The 18,320-nt window shown below is 33.2% G+C and overlaps 1 protein-coding gene across 1 annotated transcript in view; it reads right to left on the bottom strand.

The window, feature by feature from the left end:
• Window positions 1-3,087: 3,087 nt before the first annotated feature.
• Window positions 3,088-18,320, bottom strand: part of LOC130449456 (BTB/POZ domain-containing protein Tiwaz) — a 74,126-nt gene continuing 58,893 nt past the window's right edge. Inside the window, exons 5-7 of the mRNA XM_056787276.1 lie at window positions 14,575-14,780; window positions 10,943-11,240; window positions 3,088-8,195 (exon numbers count right to left, since the gene is read on the bottom strand). Of these exons, the coding sequence (XP_056643254.1) occupies window positions 8,042-8,195; window positions 10,943-11,240; window positions 14,575-14,780 (658 nt within the window). The 3' untranslated portion in view covers window positions 3,088-8,041. The remainder of the gene's footprint in view (window positions 8,196-10,942; window positions 11,241-14,574; window positions 14,781-18,320) is intronic.

Genomic DNA, 18,320 nt, shown 5'->3' with positions numbered 1-18,320 from the left:
CTACTGTAAATTTGTCAATTTTGTTATTGTCGTAATACAGTTTTGTTCAAATTTAATTTGTGCTATTATTATTTTTAATTTCATTGCCAATTTTCTTATTTATAAAAAATTTAAAGACGTTCTTGATTTATTGCGAATTTTTGATTTAAAATTTTGAACACCCTATATATCAGCAACTAGGCCCCTTAAGGGTGCGTATTCCTATATCAAAATGAATCTTTTATTGAGATCTCTCTGTGGCAGAGCGTTGTCGGCTGAATATAGAAACACCCTGTATAAAGAAGTGTAAAGATACAGAAATAATATTCGTTGTACAAAAATCTAAAACTGTTAAACTAATTTTCATCGTAGCTTTCGAAAATTTGTAGGCACTTGTTATAGCGTGGTACAAGTTTTTGTATGTCTTCTTTGTAGAAGGTTCTCGCCTGTATTTTCAACTACGTGGTAACAAGTTCTTTCAGCTCCTAATCATCGTTGAAATGTTAACCAGCATGGAAACATTTAAGGTGTAAAAAGTCGCTAGGAGCGAGGTCTTGGCTATACGAAGGATAATCAAAGATCTCCCAGCCAAATTCTTGTAGGAGTGGTCTGTTCTGTATAGCACGAATTGGATGCTACAAACACGCGCTCGATATCTCGAGCTCGAAAGTTGTTTTTTAACACATACTAGAAGATTACAGCAATCTTATATAATGATTTAATCAACAATTTTGCGGACTAATTCACTCAGATAATTGTTGTTTATTACAATTGAAATATGTCTTCGATTTTTCTTTTGAATTAAAATTTGAAACTACCAGTTTGGATAGATTGGAAAGACTAATGTTTTGACGCTCTGATCGTTAAATTCCAAGTTATAAGAGTTACTGTAATAAAATAAATAAAATATCTATGTCTTCAGCAACAATCGCGACTGGCTTCTTGTCAAATGCTGTTTGTACAATCAAAAAGTTATCATATTTTCATATTCATGTTTTATTTTCTTATTATTATAATCTATAGTTCAATCCTCTGCAGCGTTTAGTCCTAAAATTGTTTTTATTTGTTCAATTCTTTCCACACATCTTTTATAATAACTTTGTCATAGGTTCTTCTGAAATATATAAAGACTACAAGCCCATTTCTGTTATGTTTCCAATTTTTTATATTTACATTTTTGGTAATACATCATTGTCGACCTTCTTGCTTTAAGTCTCTCAGATTTTCGAAGTTTATCATTTAAATGTGTTTCTTATATGCCATATTTAGTAACGTAATTAGTATTTGGAGACACGGTTAACTAGAGCAAGCAGTTCTCGAAGCAGTTAAGGCCGTTTTCGACTCCCTATAACTTGTGGATCAAACTAGAAGCCTAGTGACCAAGTAAACATTGTATAAACACTGTAAATTTCAATTTGAGCTAGTAGTTTAAGAATTATAACTAGTTAAAGTTTTTAATTTTGTTACTCAATGACTGACTGATCATCAAAACTCTAGGTCACTTCTAGTATACATAGAAGCTTCAAATTTTGAATACAATTAGTGTTTAGTGAATAAATTACGAAAAATTGAGATATTTGACAATTTCAGTCTATTTTAATATATACACAATGACTTTGTAGTCCCATAGAATATATGAAAAATAGAAATCATTAAACGTTAATGGTTCTATCGGTGCAAAAAGTCACAAGCTTTCAAGATATCCCCCCAAATATGAAACTATTGCATTTAATTCTATGCAAATGGACCCCGTCGACCAATCCACCTATGGAAATATGTTATCAAGATGATTTTTTACATCATTTGGGAAGTGGAGAAATTCTAAGTTTCGCTGACCATTTAGGTTATTATGAAAAAAATGTGGATCTATCAAATTATTACCCACTATTCCTGCCCTCACGTTAAAACAAAATTGATTCTTTGTTTGAATTGTAGCGGCAGATTTTCATCTGCCCATAAATCTTAATTATGGGAATTAATAAAACCATCTCGTGTGAAACCAGCTTTATCAGTGAACAGTATTTTTCCAACAAATGTATTATCAGTTCGTTGTTTATCTAGCAACCAACGAGCGTAGGCCAGTCTTACTGGATAATCCTCTACTTCCATGGAATGAACTTTCTGGATGATAAAAGGTTAAAGAAGTTGCTACTGAAGAATCCTATCAATAACTGTCGTTGAAGCGTTGAATTGTAGTGACATTTTGCGTACGCTAGTTGTAGGAGCAGCATCAACTACATCTAACGCATTTTGCTCTGGATCAATAGTTATAGTTGGTTGTTGACCTTCGAAACCATTTTTCGGTAGGACTAAAATATCATTTTATAAAAACTAATGGAAACTAGTTTACTTAATTAATTTAATGTAGACAAACCTGTTTCCCGTAGGCTGGGATCTACCCGATCAAAAGTTATACAGTCGGTTATAATTTTGCTCGGAAAGCGTTGAGTTACCAGAAGCCAAATCAAATGCATGTTGGCATATACGATGTGATAATTATTAATGACAAGCTTTGAAAAGATTGTTTTAATACCTCCTGTATGTATTTACAATAATGTTTATGATAATTTTCTTCAGAATGTCTCTTTATGGCAAACGATTTGCTTGGTATGTACAATGACCTAAAACTCTAACCCTAAATATTATCGAGTTCAACATTGAGTACCTTTTTATTGAAAGAAGATTGAAAAATTGATTTTTGTAGTTTTTAGATTGTACAAGTTGTCCCTTTAAAAGTCACGGATTGTTAACCATTAGGCATGAGCCGCCTCGAGCCTTCATATAGTAATGTAGAATTATTTATTGCGTCAAACGTAAAAATTCATTATGTTCGAATGTATAATTTAGAAAATATAATTAAATATAAGTTCTGATTTCCCAACAACGCATAACGAAATTTTTTTGATGTCACGGCATTATTTTCAAGTCATCTATTCACTCCCGAATATTTTGCATCAAGTCCCTGAGCACCCTGTATCATTTTTTTATTCCTTCTTGAATTATTCTTGTATTTTCGCACAATTGGGGTAATTAAAATGTCTTCTATCATTTTTTCCTTATCGTATAAACGTTCTTGGAATTTAAAAGGATAGTAAAACAATTAAATTATTTCAAATAATATTTTATTAAATACATCATATAAGTAATATATTACAATAGTAAAGTGGTCGATCCAACTAAATTTTTAGAAGGATCACAGCCGATTAGATCTATTTTGAGATCAGTACATCTGCTCAGGAAATAGTTACAGATATATAAAACGATTATTGATGAAAAATTTTGTTAATCATATTTGGAATCGTTCAGTTTTCCTCAAATTAATGCTTTAATTCTATCCAGGATTCCATCATTACATTTGCATTAGTTTTTGAATATGTTTACTAAACAACAGTTGATATTAATGTAACTATAAATCCACATTGCATCCAGAATGTATCCAATTATGTTTTATCAGAAAATCAAATATACTAACCTCAGATATCAAATGTTTCAAACCTTTTACTAGATTTGTGAAAAAAAAGTATGAGTTTTACTCAATAGTTCAGTAGATATAGAGAGAAATGCTTTATTCTCAAAAAATTGTTACAATTTGAAGATAAAAGCTTATAAAAACTAATAAACAAACATAACAATAACTAAATAAAGGTACAAATAAAATAAAATTTACAGAGAAGAAGGCGTTTTCTAGTAAATATGCCCTCAATTTATTACGAAATGCAGGAAAAGGTGATATCGATTTGATTTCAATTGGCAAGTGATTGTGCATTTTTTTGCATTGTATAATATTAAGCATTGACTTATTCCGAACGTGGAGTTGATCAACGTTCTTTTTGAAATTGGAGAAGGATGCTTACGAATTAGGCAATCGGATTTAAAGATAAATAAGAAAGGAATATTCAGAATTTTTCTTTCAAAGAAGTCTCTGCATTGAGCAGTGCAAGATATAATCGTAAAACAAGCTTTGATATAAAAATATAGTAGAGAAATTTATTGTACACTATTATACGACACTCATGGGATATTTTAAGCATTTGTTCCTATAGAATCAATCATAAATGACAGATCTGTCAATCGTTATTCTTTATCGAAATCCCTACACATATCATTTGAACTGACATTTTGAATGAAGTAAATTTAGCTCAAATTGTTCACTTTAGTCTCTAAGTAAATTTAGTGAAGATAAAACTTGTTTTAGGTAACTCTTGCATTCAGTGCCAAGAAAACGATAGTGGGGGTGAAGAAATGATTAAAAAACGTGGATAAACCGGCATACAGATCCGCGCATATCACTTTTGTGTTATCTTCATTCACAAAACATGGTTAAACTAAAAAAACTGAAGTTTGAAAAATAGAAATATTCAAGTTAATAGAGCATTTGGCAATATACGAAAACGCAGTCGATACAGCGCTTAATATATAAAGCTCAGACAGAGAAAAACGCTTGTCCGCTCATTGGCTCGTTGACTTTTAAGCTGAAGCATGAAAAAAATCAATTGTTAGAACTTACAGAATTCATATTATCACATTACACTAAAAATATAATTCTTATTTATTTATTTATTTAATGTCGCATCAACTGCAAGGTTATTAGCGACATGTCAGTTGTTCACAATTTATGATACGGTTGAGTGTTTTTTAGATATTTGATCAAGTCTGCGGTATTACAATTATTGTTCAGCATCATGGAACTTTCGTCTAGATCTACTAAAATGGACAGTAGCTCTCCGAGAAAGCTTTACTGGCTCGACTTGCCGTGAAAAGATTAGCAAGACTGAGATGATTATAATTGAATCAATAAACCACCATTCAGACAGTAGGTTTTCTGTCCACTCACATAAAAGGCTTAGAATATTCAAGAAAAAAATATTTAAAGTAAAATGGAACATGAGGAAGACTAATTAATAGAGAAAACATTTTTAAGAGTGGTGGAAGCAATTTGATTCAGTTTAATGCAGCAAAGACCAAAGCTGCTGTTTTTACAAAGACGGCTGGATTTGGTCCTGTCTGGATATAAATAAATATAAATCACCTGGTCAATTTAGTCAAGGCAGCTTCACAAAAAGCTACATACTCTGCAACAGCTCCTAATCTTGTACAAGTCTCAGATTCGTTCATCTTTTGAATTTTGAATATTGCTTGCACATTTTGAGCTCGTCCTTAGCATTCCCTGAGGATGCTCGACCCAATACAGAAAAAAGCATAGAAGAAAGGTGGCAAACCTGACTCTGTTTTACCGATAAAACTACGGCAAATGCTCTTCCGAGTTGTCCAATACAATCCCACCTAGAGCAGTTTTTGACAAGCAAACATGGCTTATGAACACCAAGTGATATTTGGAGAAGTGGAGTACAGCCTACGGAAGATCAATATCCACAGGCATCCCTCACGGCAGACATCACTCGAATTACTCTTGTGCTTGCTTTTTATATAAAAAAAGAACAAAGAAGCAGAATTGCAGCACTGAGACATACCAGTAAAGTTCTTTTCCAACAGGCATGTAGCAAACGACTAGAGGGCAGAACGAAGAACAATTTATTAGATGCGATCACACCATATAGTGAATGAAAACCACAAGTACAATGTAAAGAACATAAACAGAAATTGTAGGTTTTACTCATGCCATGAGACTTCGATGCTTGTAGCTCATAGAACATACTTTTTAGAAGAATGTGAGGTGGAAGACATAGTCAGATGGGGATGTAAACGTAGAACAGCTTGAACACGTGGACAGAATGACCAGGGATACGATGACCTTTAGGAAGACCTCCAAAAAGATGGATGGATTCATGGACATCAACATCTCAAGGATGACAAGCTGGAAACTACAGGCCTAATGCCTACAATACGTTGAAGAAGAAGAAATTACTAATCATTTTCCATCAAGATCAGTGCCAAGTGTCCTCGAAACATTTCCAAAAAAACTTTCTATATTTCTCATCCAGCAATTCGAATAGGGAATACTGGCTTCAAAAAGACAAAGTCCGCCATTAGGTTTCCTTTATTTACAAGGTGAGGATGAGTATTCCAAAAATTGGCTTCATATCAGGCGATTTGCTGCAATTACTTTATTTTTCAACACAATCTTTTTTAAACTCTACATACGATTCCTTACGGAGAATTTTCAATTCTTTCAAATCATTCAAAAAATAGCCCTATGCTTTTCCGGAATATAGTATTTTGAAATCCCAATAGACGGAGAACTTTAAGGATAATTTTTAGGTCTGAAAAGTCACTCATTACCAAATGTTTGTATGCTTGATAGGGTGACGATTCACTGAGACCTGAAAGATCTTTTGACCCCTTTCCTCTACTCAGTCCAAGAACTGTGCATAAAAATAATAGTTTTTTTATTCCTATTCATTTATAATTAATTAAAGGATATCTGTCGGATTCAGTTTTCCAGATTGATTCAGTATGCTTGCAGGTGCCGAACTCTTAGAACTTAAGTGCTAAAAATACTTTCGATTCTCAACATATTTTCAAGACGTATTTATTATATTTATTACCTCTTTAATTCAGATAAAAAACCAGACAAATCTTCTCCACATCTCAAGATATTTTGGACGCCATAAACTGATAGGTACAAGGATGGTGCCAGAAGTACTGGCCTGATCTAGAGGGGGCGGTATTTGAACAATACAATCTATACAGCACATATGTTGAGTTTGAAGATGCCACGTTGTTTAGTATTTGTTGGCAGCTACCAATAGTGAACGTGTTCAGTGAATTTGTTAACATTGCTCATCGTTATGTGATACAATATTTTAATTTGAAAGACCTTAACTAAGATAAAATCTGAGCTAGATTCTACTCTGGGTGAGACTGCTCTTTAGCTATTAACGGTAAAATATTGGTTAGCACACTTTGAACGAGGACGTACGACCTGCGAAGACCAGCATCACAGTGGTCGACCAAATGAGGTGACAACTCCAGAAATTCACGAAGCGGTACTGGATGATCGTTTATTGGAAGTGCGCGATCTAGAAGACATAGTAGGCATTTCAAAAAGTGCGATACATGTTATGTTAACTTAAAAGTTGGACATGTGTAAGCTGTGCGCAAGATGCATTAGCACACAATGGAACAAAAACAGCGTCGTGAAGATGTTTCGTTTTCATCGAATGTTTGGTAATGTTTCACCAAAATTTTTGCGCCGTTTTATAATTATGGATGAAACGTGGGTCATTCACTTCACACCCGATACAAGAAAACAATCAAAATAATGGAATGAAAAGGGAGAACCGGCTCCAAAGGCAAATATCTTTCCATGCGCAGGCAAGGTCATGGCGTTCGTTTTTTGGGATACGCATGGGATAATTTTTATTGTCTACCTTATAAAAGGAAAAACTATCAACATCGAGAATTATGCGAGTGTATTTCAACGTTTGAGCGAAGATATCGAGCAAAAACAGCCGCATTTGGCTAAGAAGAATCAAGACAATGCACCAGCTCACACATCTGTTATTGCAATGACCAAAATTAAAGAATCAAAGTTTGAATTGCTACCTCATGCAACTTATTTGCTAGATTTGGCCCCCCAGAATATTTTCTGTTCCAAGACTTGAAAAAATGGCTTAGTGGTCAAAGATTTTCCAACAATGAAGGGGTAATGTCGGCAGTTAATGGCTATTTCTAGAAGTTTGACGATTCTTATTATAAAAACTGGGAAAAGTGAATGGAACTAAATGAAGATTTAATTGGAAAATAAATATATTTTCACCAAAATTTTTGTGTTTTTTTGTTGGGCCAGATACTTCTGGGAACATCCTCTTATTGAATATTATTAATTAAGTGGAAAAAAGCTTGCTTACTATCTAAGTAGTCAAAGGCTTCATCAAATCGAATGAAAAAGAATATTAACTATGTCTGTTAGGGATATTATTTCCAATAACATTATTATGTTGGCAAGTAAAATTTTTTTTAATGAAAATCGATGAGATTTTATAGTTACATTCTGAAAACAATTCGCAATTATCCGAATCGAGGATAATTTTTCTAAAATAATTAGAATTCTTCATTTATATAACTGCAATGATTGTCTGTTAGTTGGAATGGAACTGAATCAACCAGGTAGAACTCTTCTGATGAACAGGTACTCGGAAAATTGTTGACCTTCAACACCTCCTCCATTGCTAGCTGCTATCTTAAAACCGGCGTTTAAAAGTCTCGTTATCACTTGCACCGAATTCAATTTGCAGTAGCCGTTTAGAGGAAATCTGAAATAAAATTATATTATAATAAGAAAAAAGGAGGAAAGTTGCTTCAATGGTGTCAAAGTAGGTCAAAGTAGCACATATTCAAGAAGTATGTTACCCAGAGCCATTGGTAATCTATACATAATATGTGGTATTACCCATATTTTTTTTTCGAAAATTTAAACTATTTTTTTTGTTTTGTTCTTTATTTATTAATAATCGCAATAACAAAACCAAAAAGCCTAAAATAAAATTTTTTACACAATTGTTACAAATTTTTTTAAGATGATCCAAACAAATTGGTTTATCGCATTCTTGACAAACAAAAAATGTCTTCCGCTTCAATTTTTAGGGGCATAAAAACAGGTCTTTTTAGTCTGCAGTCGCTCATCGTTTGTATCTTTTTCTTGGGGATCATCTACTATTTGCAGTAGACACTCTATATGATTTCTTAGCTCTCTTGGTAATCTAAGGTTGTCATTATATCGGTGTTGCATGGATGGCGTGATTAGATTTTTTGCCAGTATTTTGAGGAACTCTGGCTTTCCAGTATCTGGGTCATCTTTTGGAGAATGGCGAGAAAATTAGCAATACAGTCTTATTTTTCTTAGGAACATGGGAAAGCAGAGTAATGTTTTCTTTGGATCCGTATAATTTACTACCGACTTCTTTCTTTTTGTCTGACAAAAAAGAGGCCGGATTCATCGGTTTGTTCTTTTTCAATGTACCCAAAAATGTCAATTCTCTGTTTTGTAATTCTGTCACAAGTTGTAAACTGCTAAACCAATTATCTGCTGTCACGTTTCTGTTGGACTTTTCTATGGGCTTTACTAACCTTACCACAGACTGAGGGAGAGCTTGCAATTTTTTTTCTTTTGCTGATAATCCATGACGATCCGAACCTTTCCCACAATAAATGTAAACATTATACAAATAATTATTTGTGGCATCTGTGAGGCACATAATTATTATGCCATATTTGGCATGTACGTTACGAATCCGCATGAGCCACTAGGCACTCATCCACTCAAACAAATGTCTTCAAGGAAAAGTTTTTTGTGAATTATCAATAAACTTCCTAAATAGAGCTGCACCTCTATCTTCCTTCGTTCTCTCTGCTATATCCCTGTCATTATCAAATCTCAGTGCGACTTAGAAAGTTTCAAACTTTCTTCCTGATATTGTACACCTAAATACAACTCTTGCAGTGCCATCAGTAGCAAAAAAACCCTCTAAACTCTGTCTTCCTGCCTTAAAAACTTACACAGGTATGTAAGCAACCCAAAAAAGCTCTCTTGTACTGTCCGAATTTGAGAAAATTTATGATTTGTCCAATGTACAAGTTCATGCAGCATATCTGCGCTAAATAGTAGTTCCCATACTTGCAGAGGGCTTGCATTTTCTTCCAATGCTTTTGCTCGACCTCGTAACCCGGGTGAACTCTTCACTAAGTTGTGACTTCTTGTTCTATAATTTACTGGAGGCGGTTGTTTTGACTATTTCGTAGCGTTTACCTTCTCACTTCCGTAAAAAAATCTTGTCTTCTTAGATTTTCTTCAAGTTCATTGTTTACTTCCTCATGTTCTCCTTCATTTCCGATTGCTCCGATTCTGTATCATGCTCACTTTCAGAGACGTAACTTTCATCCTCGTCGCTTACGAAATTATTGTCTTCTTCAATTGATTGATTCAAGCATTATTCCCCAAATTTTGGATCGTTCGGATGCATCGACGATGGCACCACCCTCTGTGATATCTTTATAGAAAAAACCCTTAGAAAAACGAGAAATGAAAAAAAAAAACAATAACAAAAATTCCAGCACCTAACTTACACGTGTTATTCCACTGACTACCAGCGCGTTACTAATGTACGCATCAACATAAACTTGAAAGGTACTGAAAGTCTCAAGGTCAGCAAAAATTCATTTCAAAAATTAAGGCAGGAAATTCAACAACGTCGGTATGAGATACCGCTAGTTAGCGGTTAAAGGTCAAGTATGTTTACAAATATCAAATTCATTTAAAAATCGAATACAAACATGCATACACATTGTAGATGGAAGAAATAACAGAAACTAAGTAAATAACTTTAATTTTTTGCTCACACTGTGTTCAGAAGTACAATTACATAGTTTGAATTCTACACAACATTTAATGACTAGTTATTCGAGAAATTTCGTAGCAAATTGGATATAAAAATGGTCATATCTTTTAAAATACACTTTATAGGAGGAGTCTAACTGTAAGGAAATATACCAGGTGTTACAATTAAAAAACGTATCGCTATATTTTCCAGATGAAGAGCCCTGCGCTCTTTCTCCGCAACCAAGAACTTTATCTTATTCGCATTGAACGTGTCACTTTTACTTTTATAAAACAAATATACTATTTTCGACCCACCCTATTAACCCTTCGTGAATAGATTTGCTCTTGCTGACCAAATCGCTCTTTTCATAACTAGTTACGTAAATAACTATTTCCTTCATAGTAATTCGAATAAAATAAGATCAAAACGTTTAAAAATACTTTCAAAATTCAATTAAGAATTAGTTAACAAATAATTGAATAATTTCATGAAGTTTCTTACATACTGAATAAGTTGGTGTCGGTTAAGACCCGCCCAGAGAGGGAACGAGCTAAAATTAAGATAATTAGGAAGTGTTTATTTGGAAAACCTATTATGGTAAAGCAAATCTGACTCCTAGGGTACCTAAAGCGCTTTGACCTTCAAAGTTATTGCGCGTTTGCTATTCTTAGAATAATACTGACCTGATAACATGATGCGCATCTTGTTGATTCCAAGCAACCCCCGACCTGGCATCCATTACTGCTTGATTAGTTTCTGGAAAAACCTCATCGAGTAGAGATCTGTCTCCCGATAACATTATACGTTCTCCTAGATCCGGACTTACGTGCAAAGCTACGCACTCGTACATTTCTTGTCCTAATCGGTTATTCTCAGTCGATTTGTGATGGTTATTTTCGTTTCCGGTAGATTGAGATTTGTGAAGAATCACACCGTTTTTTATCCTTTCCCTTTTTAGCTGTTCAAGATGTTTAACCATAGCTGCAAATCAATTTACTTCGATAATAGCCATTAAAAACAATTAATAATTGTATAACTTTATTACCAACATAAAAATACTAATTTATATTATTTATATTGATGCTTAATTATTTTTATAACGACAAAAGAATGTAGTAAGTCGATCTACAAATGTTTTTGTATGTTTGAACAGAATAATTCTGGTCGTAGTAGTAATTTTAGTGTTCAAACTAAAATATGTATCAGTTGATAAGTTTGTAATAATACACAATTTAAAGGCGCATTTCATATAATAATTAGTAGTCTGCTTCATTATTGAGGCCTGCCGAAGCATCTGCCAAAGTACTTCAATGTTGCTTATACAGGCTTGTTTTGATTGTTATTTACTAAAAACTAAATTTAATAAAAACGACCCAAGAATATTTGGTTTCCCATCAAAAGCTGACAGTATTTTTGATATTCAGACTTTGTGAACACCATCAAGGAATTCGTGGATTTAGTAGTCATTTTCTGATCCAGAGAAGTTTACTATTTAGTATAAGTTCAAGATATTTCCTTTGTGTTTTCCATTCCATGACTTGTCGTCTACCTTAATGGACTTGAGATTGAGTTTTTTCTTTCTAGTGAAGGTTTTAAGGCAGGTCGTTTTCGGGTTCACATCAAGTTCCACCAATCCACACCACTTCTTTTATAGTAGAGTTTACTTTGAGCTTTGTCACAGAGTGTATGTTCAATACTTATACTTTCATTTCTGCTGTTCTAGTGGATAGTAGTTATGAACGAGGACGGTCCCAGAAGTACCTGACTTGACTTAAAGATGCCACGTTGTTAAATATTTGTTGGCAGCCATCAATAATGAATTTTTTCAGTGAACTAGAATCTATTCTGGGTGAGACTCCTGCTTCGTTATCAACATTAAAATATTGATTAACAGAGTTCAAAAGAGGCTGTATGACCTTCAAAGACCAGCATTGCAATGGTCGACCAAATGACTCCAAAAATGTTGAAGAAAATTTACGAAACGGTGCTGGATGATTGTTTACTGGAAGTGCGCGAGCTAGCAGACATGTAGACATTTCCAAAAGTGTGATACATGGCATGTTAACTTAAAAGTTGGACATGAGAAGATGGGTAAGATGGGTGCTGCGTTTGCACACAATTGAACAAAAACAGCGTCGGGAAGATGTTTCCATCGAGTGTTTGGCAATCTTTTACAGAATTAAAGCCGAATTTTTGCGCCGTTTCATAACCACGGATAAAATGTGAGTCCGTCACTTCACACCCGAAACGAAAGAACAATCAAACAATGGAACGAAAAGGGAGAACTGACTCCAAAGAAGGCAAAGTTCTTTCCATCTGTAGGCAAGATTATAGCGTCGGTTTTGGGATGAGCATGGGATAATTTTCATTGACTATCTTTTAAAAGAAAAATCTATCAACAGCGAGTATTATGCGAATTTATTGCAACGTTTGAGAGCAGAAATCGAGCAAAAACAGCGGCATTCGGATAAGAAGAAAGTGGTGTTTGGTCAAGACGATGCGCCTGCTCACACATCCGTTATTACAATGACCAAAATTGAGGAACTAAAGTTTTAATTTCTACCTCATGCACCTTATTTATCAGATTTAGCTTCTTCAAATTATTTTCAGTTCCTAGATTTGAAAAAATGGTTCGGAGGTCAAAGATTGTCCAACAATCTAGAGGTGATGTTAACGGCTATTTTGAGGAGCTTCACGATTCTTATTATAAAAAGGGTATCGAGCTAAAAGGATATTCAAAATTTTTGTGTTTTCTTTGTTGGACCATTCTCGTAATACATCAGGAGGCTGTCCCAACTACTCCTCTCGTATCTAATACTCCTTTGACAACTTCGTGTAAGGTTTCAACTAATCTCTGTTTGTTCATTGTGTTTAGTTAACAAGATGTCAGGATGCTTGTTGTGAAGGATATCGCATAAAATTCAAGCTTAAAATTGGGGAGAAAATAGGTTAAGATAAAATACAAAACCTTGTCTGATACAATAGCCTTGATTCCCATAACATCAACAAAGGTAAGAGTTTTATCTATCACATCGAAACATTTGGTGGTGTAATGGTTTTTCCACCCCTTTTGGTATTCGTTGAATTAAATTTACGATCCGTCTTAGGGATTATGGAATCTTCAATAAAAAATTCATATTCTAGCATTGAGAAACTTGACAATGTTTCAGTATGATCTTCTGGAGCTTAGAACAGAATCTTATTAATTTTTTCACGGGCAAATGTTTTAAATTTTTTGGGTCTATAGCCAACTGTTTCATTTTTCAATTATGCAATAAATTTCGAGTATTTGCTGATGTCTACGTCGTTAGTTACTATTAGGGTGCCTTTCAGTTTTGTATAAGTCGATCAAAGTGTTGAAGCCTTACACATTTTGGATTTAGTTTCAAAGTATGCTAGTAACACTGTTTCTGTGAAGCTGTTTATGCCTTTTTTAGTACGCCACTCCATAAAAGAATTATATTCCGTTAAATACTGTTTCCTGGATTTCTCAGGGAGAAGATTCACAGTTGCAGTAGTTGCCGATTCAACAACATCTTCTGGTGTGTACTTCTTACCTACTCGATCAGGATGCTTTCGTTATGTCGCTAGTTCTCGCTGTTAATATTTCCATTTTTTGAAAAGAATAATGAAAAAAAATTGCTGGACTTTCGAGTCGTATACATAGATTCTTAGGAATTTTTAAATAGATATAACGAGCGGAAGTTAGTGCGGTTATTATAATTATTTATGGGTGGTGACTATAGTTGGTTGGAAATTTAAGTTATTTATAATTTTCTCGATGTATTTTGTCTGGATTCGTAAGAAATTGGAAATCATTGAGTGTTTCCCGCAGAACTATTTCTTTTTCACTAGAGAGTGCTCGTATAGATAATACTTTGGAAATTAATTGTCTATAAATCGACAGACTAGCATGAAAACAAAGAACCTTAAGAAAATGTTACCGAAAATACAGAATACCTGCGTTGATTGTGATTTTTTTGCCAAAATTCAATTTACAAATATTGACAGAAGCTATTAAGTACACCTTGACTAATATGGTGAAAGATATGCGTGCCATCACTAATAATAATACTACTCCCTTTTTAACTAGACACAAAACAGATTTTCTTGAACGAATATCAAGTGTGACACGTTACGGCACTTTTCTTAACGCCAAAGCGTGACAAAATTAACCGCTACGGCACTTTTTCCACTTTTCCACTTTTTTTTTGACCGCTTCGGAAATTATATTCTTTATGAATGCAAATTAATGAAAAAAAAAAAACGTGAATATTATAACGGACGTAGAAAAAATCAATTTATTGATACTTACGAGTGATATCGAAATATTTAGCTTCTTCTAATAGTAAATCAAGATCTTGGAAGTTTTCAGGAATAAGTAATCTTGAATTACGCATGAAATTAAGTATATGTCTAAACATGCCACCATCTCTGTCTATAAAGTAGTGTTGTTTCAGTGAATCAAGAACAATGGGTATACTACCATTGAAAAGTTTCGCTAATTTAGATTCTGGGTATCTGAAAAGATAAAAAAAAAATTAGTTATAATTATAAATGTCTTCAGGAATTCTATCAGCAAATATGATCTCAAATAAATAAGGAAACCTTATACAGAGTGAATTTTATGTATGAAACGCCTCAAATATCTCGGAAACGGCTACAAGAGTCTTGTGATACGATCGATATTATGGTGTTATCTACATTGTTGTCAGATCTTACCTTTTCCGGACAAATAATGAGAGTGTTATTTCAAATAGATCACCCTGTATATATTTCGCTTTAAAAATCCATAAGAAATACTTATTATTTTTCATCTGATGTTTCCTATACCTAAATGTCATAATTCAACAAGAAACGTGTAATATCTTTAATAATTTATATCCTAACCGAAATCCCATAGGATCTACTGTCAGTAAATTAATGAAAAAGTTTAACGAAACTGGTTCAGTAAAAGATTTATCCAAATCCGGGCGCAGAAAACCTAAAACAACTGAAGACAAATCTTTAGATGTTTGTTTCCTGTTAGAAGACACATTTGAGTACTAGACAAATATCCAGGGAACTTGATACATCGCAAACATCTGAAATGATAAGTGATAATAAATTCCATCTATACAAAGTAACTTTGGTTCAAGAGTTGTCAGATGCTGGAAAAATTTTACAATCAAATACAATCAAATTTCTTAAGTAATGTTATGTTTATTTACAACCATATATGCAATGCTGTCAGTACTAACGTCATTAAAGGTTAGAAAGGTCATATTACATACGCCCTCAATTTTGATCGAAATATGATGATTGTAAATAAAATAACATACAAACCTCGGTAGGAAGTTTCATTTTTGTCTCGAGATCGACGCTTCGCGTTTTGGTTAACTGTATCTAATCTCTCGACAGTAACCAAATTCTTCCCACCTCGGTGTGTAATATACTATTTCGTAGTCTTCATTTGTGTATATTTAAACCTCATGTTATTTCAATTCAACCATAACAAAATAATAATGAAAGAAAATAATTATCCGGAGAAATCACTAGAATCATTCAAAAACAGAAACGAAATATCAAAACATAAAACATTTTTCCTTACCATATGTACAAGGACTTTCCCAACAATTATCGAATTATTTCAATAAATATGGTATTAGTATAAGTCATAAAGGACATAATACGTTATTCAAATATTTCACTAAAATAAAATCTAAAACACCAACAAAACAAAAGAAGTAATATTATATATCAAGTGTCTTGTACTAATTGTGACGCTCGCTACATAGGGCAAACATCTCAGTACTTTGAAAATAGATTAAGAGGTCATCAATACGATTAAAAAATAAAACTGCACTATAAAGATTCAAAAATTCAAAAAAGGGGAATCTAATACGAAGAGAATTTTTAGAAATGGTTCACATTCATAAGAACGAAAAAGCTATAAATGATAAAAAGGATCTAAATAATTTAAGTGAAATATATCTTTTAATTTCTAAATTCTAATAAAACTACAAATAATTAAATATTTGAGATGTAAGAACTAAGGAAAAATTAATTTTTCTTATTAGAATAAAGTTCTAGTTTGATTTTATTCTTATTTTAATAATTATGATGTAGGTGATCTATTGATTAATATAAATACGCAAATTACCAGTGTCAAAATCATATTTTGAGACTTGAAATTAGCCGAAACGTTAATATTTATCTTTCTTTTAAAAAATTTAAAAAAAAACTAATTTGAAAACAGAAGAGATCGACATCAACAACATTTAGAAATATAAATAATGTGCACTAAGCTATAGCAATTCTCCAAAATAGTTAAAACAATTATATTATACAAAACAACAAAAGATACTAAGAAAATTTAAGCTTAAATCGTATTAATTTTAGGCCAAACTTCAACATAATAACATGATTAGTACGGAAAAAGTTTCAGGTTTGGAGCTCTGCCTTCACAGATAATGGTTTTAAAATTGAACAGGACTTAGAATGCAGAACGCATGTAAAATATAAAAATATAATTAGAATGTAAAATCAACAAAACGCCATAACTTATTTCTACAATACAACTAGAAATAGCATTGAGCATGTTTTTATTTTCAGTGGGTTTGGGTTCTTTGTTGAGAAATGATGAAGTCCAAAGTTTGAGAAAATGTTCAGTTTATTGAACAGAGTGTCAAAATTTACCTTTTGATTAACAAAACTCTTGGTAAACAATCGTCGGATTGTTACTCAATACTTAACAATTCTTGAAATTACAAATTGGAGCACGTTTTCCTGTCAACATTTCATTTCGCTTTTTACTGTCACTTGAACATATCAAAAAGTGCTTATAGCCTGCCAACTTAACTAAATTAAAAATTGACATGAACATGGCTACCAACTTTGACTCTATATAAAATAAGGAGGTAAGGATAGGGTCAAGGTTGGGATAGGTCGGCTCAGCTGTCAATTTGATCAATTCTCAATAAGTAAGGAAAAAGTTTCTGGTTAGGAGCTCTGCCTTTACAGACAATGGTTTCAAAATAGAACAGGCCTACTCAATTAGAAAGCAGAACGTATGTGAAACGTAAAAATATGATTAGAATGTGAAATCAACAAAACTCCATAACATATTTCTACCATACAACTAGAATTAGCACTGAGCACTAATAACAAACATTGACGCGAGCGACGATGTCGACTGTCAAGGTTGAGTAAAGTTCAGTAAACAAATGATGTCACATCAATATCTCTACAACTGTCAAGTCAGAAGCGCCTGTACGTGGATTTGTGGATTCCAACGTGACGACACATTGTATGTGTGTACGCTACCATTTTTAGAAATGTCACAACAGTGAAAGAAAGATATTAAAAAAAAAATCATTTATTCAGATTCACAAACAATAATATACCGAATGTCTCAATCATTTGTTATTTGTTATCAACTTGAATTGTATCATTTTCCAGTTTAGCGATTCCCTGTTTAAGAAGTTCAGGCATTTCAGGTTGAAGAACGGACCGATCTTTTTCGATTTCCATTATAATATTATTTAATTCCATCTTGATTCTATCGTTGTCTGCTTCGAGTTCTTTTATCCTCTGTTCCAATCTCGCCTCTTCGGTGGCGTAAAGTTCATTAGTAGCATCGTCGAATTTGTTGCCTTCGATGAACGTTTCGGAAGATACTTCTCGCATGAAAGTGCCATGTAATTCACTTTGCGTTTGAAGAAATTGTTGAGCACTATTAGCCGATACTGAGTGAAGTTGTTGTAGTAGATTCGACCTTTCGTTTTCTAATTTCGAAACTATTTGATCTAATTCTTCTTGCGTATTTTTAGATTTTGTTTCGTTTCTTTTTTCTGAATTAATATACCAATCGTTATTTAAATTCTTAGTCAAGTCGGCAATTTTCATTTCTAATGATTTAGTCAAATTTTCCATTTTAGTTTCTCTGCTATCACCTTCTTGTTTTTCATTATAAGACATTGATGTGTTAGGATTTGGTGGCAGCTCTTCCGTAACTGGAAAATTGGGAGCAGAAGATATTTTGGGAATAGTTGTTTCGTCTTGTAATTTTGCCAATTTTAA

Source organism: Diorhabda sublineata, chromosome 10, assembly GCF_026230105.1.
Source record: "Diorhabda sublineata isolate icDioSubl1.1 chromosome 10, icDioSubl1.1, whole genome shotgun sequence".
Classification (NCBI taxonomy): Eukaryota; Metazoa; Arthropoda; class Insecta; order Coleoptera; family Chrysomelidae; genus Diorhabda; species Diorhabda sublineata.
The sequence above is the reverse complement of the archived record's forward strand: the minus strand, read 5'-3'. Positions and strand labels throughout refer to the sequence as shown.